The 3,165-nt window shown below is 45.1% G+C and overlaps 1 protein-coding gene across 1 annotated transcript; it reads right to left on the bottom strand.

The window, feature by feature from the left end:
• Positions 1–3,165, bottom strand: LOC129089281 (tripartite motif-containing protein 16-like). Its single transcript, XM_054596688.1, has 2 exons — positions 2,970–3,165; positions 1–2,466 (listed from the first exon to the last, which is right to left on the bottom strand). The coding sequence occupies exon 2, from the start codon at positions 2,306–2,308 to the stop codon at positions 635–637; it is 1,674 nt and encodes a 557-aa protein (XP_054452663.1). The 5' UTR covers positions 2,309–2,466; positions 2,970–3,165; the 3' UTR covers positions 1–634.

A 3,165-nucleotide genomic window follows, 5' to 3' on the forward strand; every position in this document is an offset into this window, starting at 1 on the left:
GAGGAGTAGGAGGAGGAGGAAGAAGAGGAGGAGGAAGAGGAGGATGAAGGGTGAAGGGAGTCTTCATCAGTGACATCACTGTGTTTCTGATCATCTGAATATTCAGCTGACGGTGAGGAGTTGAAAGTAAAGGTGTGTTCAGGCGCTATTTACAGAATCAGGACAAAAGAGCAGCGTTTGAAAGTAAGCACATGAACATTTAATCAAGTCCTGTACAACTTAGAGGAACATGTAGTATTTACATGTTCTGCTGCTTTCTACTTCTAGTCTTCTACATCTCAGAGGGAAATATATATATCAAGACAATAAAGCTCTTCTGTTTGATTTGTTGTTGAAGTCATAAACAAGTCATCAAAAGTAGTTGTAAAGTATGTCATGAAAAATATTAAAAGTCATATGATACTATGACTTTTTATGACATACAATACTTTTACAGACACAGGAAGGAGAGCCACATAAAGAAAGTCAAACATTTACAGAAGAACTAATGAGAAGATGTCAAAGTACCACCAGAATGTTTGACTGACAGCTGATCTCTGTGCAGTGAAGAAACGCCACAACAATCAGCTCTCAGAGACAAACATGGAGACTAAACGAGTGAAAACACAGAGTTTAACCCTGAAATGACTTCTGTCTATTTCACTCTACAGAACTCAGCAGTGTCTCCAACAGAATAATAATAAAGACAAACTCCAGCGTAGAGAGGCTGAGTGAATGTGGTCTGGACTCTGTGGAGGAGAGTCATGGTTTCAGAGACGCTGTAGAAGGACAGAACACCTGCACTGTGATCCAGGTACACTCCTACTCTGGAGGACCGAGGACCAGAGACGGGAGTTTGGACGTTGTTGTACCTAAAGATATAACTGTTATTGTTACAATATAACGACCAAGATTTGTCATTGTGTCCAAACAAACATTCATTCCCTGTTCTGCTGATGTTCTTGTATGCGACTGCTACACTAACTCCTCCTCCTCTCCACTCCACCTCCCAGTAACAACGTCCAGTCAGACTCTCTCTACTCAGGACCTGATACCATCCAGTGAATCTGTCTGTGTGACTAGAATAAGACTGTTGTTGACTCATTAATGTTGCTTTTCTGTTCCCCTCAGATAATAACAGACGTGTGTTCACTGTGTTTGGATCCAGAGTGATATCACGTGAATACTTTAAGAATCCAGCTCTGGTCTTTGGTTCTGGTTGTGACAGTAAAACGTCCACTTCAGTCACCGTCAGTGAGACGTTTGTCCACTTCTCTCTCAGGACGTCCTGCAGTTTATCTCTGACTTCTGACACAGCCGCTGTCACCTCCTCAAAGTAGAGCAGAGGACGGATGTTGATGCTGGATGAGTCTGTAGACTCACTGAGTGCTGACGGTGAGGTGTAGTTGTGTAGAAACTGGTTGTGGTCCTCTGTGTGTGAGAGCTTCTGCAGCTCAGCGTCGTTCCTCTTCAGCTCAGTGATCTCCTGCTCCATCTTCTCCTGAAGCTCTTTGACTCGACTCACTTCAGTTCTCTGCTGGGATCTGACCTGCTGCTTCACATCGGAGCTTCTTTCCTCCATGAGACGGATCAGCTCAGTGAAGATCTTCTCGCTGTCCTTCACTGCTTCATCTGCAGAGCGATTGACGGCCTCCACCTCCTGTTGAAGCAGCTTCACGTCTTTCTCTCTGTCCTGGATTCTCTGCTGGATGTTTAGTCGACTCCCCTCCAGCTCTCTCTGCCTCTCAGTCCTTTCTGCTGCAGCTGAGACTGTGTCGTGGCCTTTGTGTTCATCCACAGAGCAGAGGTAACAGATACACTGCTGATCAGTACGGCAGAACATCTTCATCACCTCATCGTGACGAGAGCAGATGTTCTCCTGGAGCTTGTTGGAGGGCTCCACCAGCTTGTGTTTCTTAAATGTTGGTGATTCATAATGAGGCTGGAGGTGTTTCTCACAATAAGAGACTAGACACACCAGACAGGACTTGAAGGCTTTCAGTTTCCTCCCAGTGCAGACATCACAGGACACATCTTCAGGTCCAGCATAGCAGAGATCAGCAGGAGCAGCTTGGAGTCCAGTCTTCTTCAGCTGCTCCACTAAATCAGCTAACATGGTGTTTTTCAGCAGCACAGGCCTCGGTGTGAAGGTCTGCCTACACTGAGGACAGCTGTGGAGGTTCTTCTCGTCCTCTCCATCCCAGAAGCTTTTAATACAGTTCATGCAGTAGCTGTGTCCACAGGGAGTAGTCACCGGATCCTTCAGGAGATCCAGACAGATGGAACAAGAGAAGCTCTCCCGGTCCAGCTGAACTCCTTTCTGCTCCATTTCAGCTCTCAGTGACTCAACGACTGTGTGAGTCTCCTTTTCTGAGAAGTGAAACTAGTTTGAGCTCTGATCTGAGCAGCATGTGTCTCTGCAGTGAACGGGGCCGTCAGCTGCTGATATCACCACCATGTAGGTTAACCCGTCTGACAAGTGTAGATCTGAAGGGGAGGGAACAAGGAGACACATGATCAGAGAGGAGGAGGAGGAGGAGGAGGAGGAGTTATCAGCGTTGCTTCGTTCCAGGAAGAGGAGCAGCTCTTTGTTTGCTCTTTTAAAATGGAGCCTCAGTTAAAAGCTGCTCTCTGACGTTTGTAGTTCTTAAATACTTCTCGTCTCCTCAGGTCATGTTCTCACATATTTAATGATCTACTTTGAAGCATCGTGACAAAACGTTTAAGCTCTAGCAGAGTATTCTCATAGTGAGGTATTAGTACTTTTACTGTCACAGAGTATTCTCACAGTGAGGTATTAGTACTTTTACTGTCACAGAGTATTCTCACAGTGAGGTATTAGTACTTTTACTGTCACAGAGTATTCTCACAGTGAGGTATTAGTACTTTTACTGTAGCAGAGTATTCTCACAGTGAGGTATTAGTACTCTTCCTGTCAGAGTACTCGTAGTGACTGTTAGTCAAAGAGAAACATCAAAAAGCAAACTTACCTCTAAAGTTGACTGAAGCAGCATTTCAGTGGGATTGTAACTCAGGAAAGAAGTCCAACGTCCAGAAGAGATTTGAGGTTCAGGTTGATTTTATTGTGGAGATGAAAATGAACCAACGTTCCTCGTTCCGTCTCTCTCCTGTTCTGATAAAGAAACATGTCACTCCCTGGTTCATCAGCTGACACTGACACGCCTT

This window comes from Anoplopoma fimbria, chromosome 3 (genome assembly GCF_027596085.1).
Source record: "Anoplopoma fimbria isolate UVic2021 breed Golden Eagle Sablefish chromosome 3, Afim_UVic_2022, whole genome shotgun sequence".
In the NCBI taxonomy this organism is placed as follows: domain Eukaryota; kingdom Metazoa; phylum Chordata; class Actinopteri; order Perciformes; family Anoplopomatidae; genus Anoplopoma; species Anoplopoma fimbria.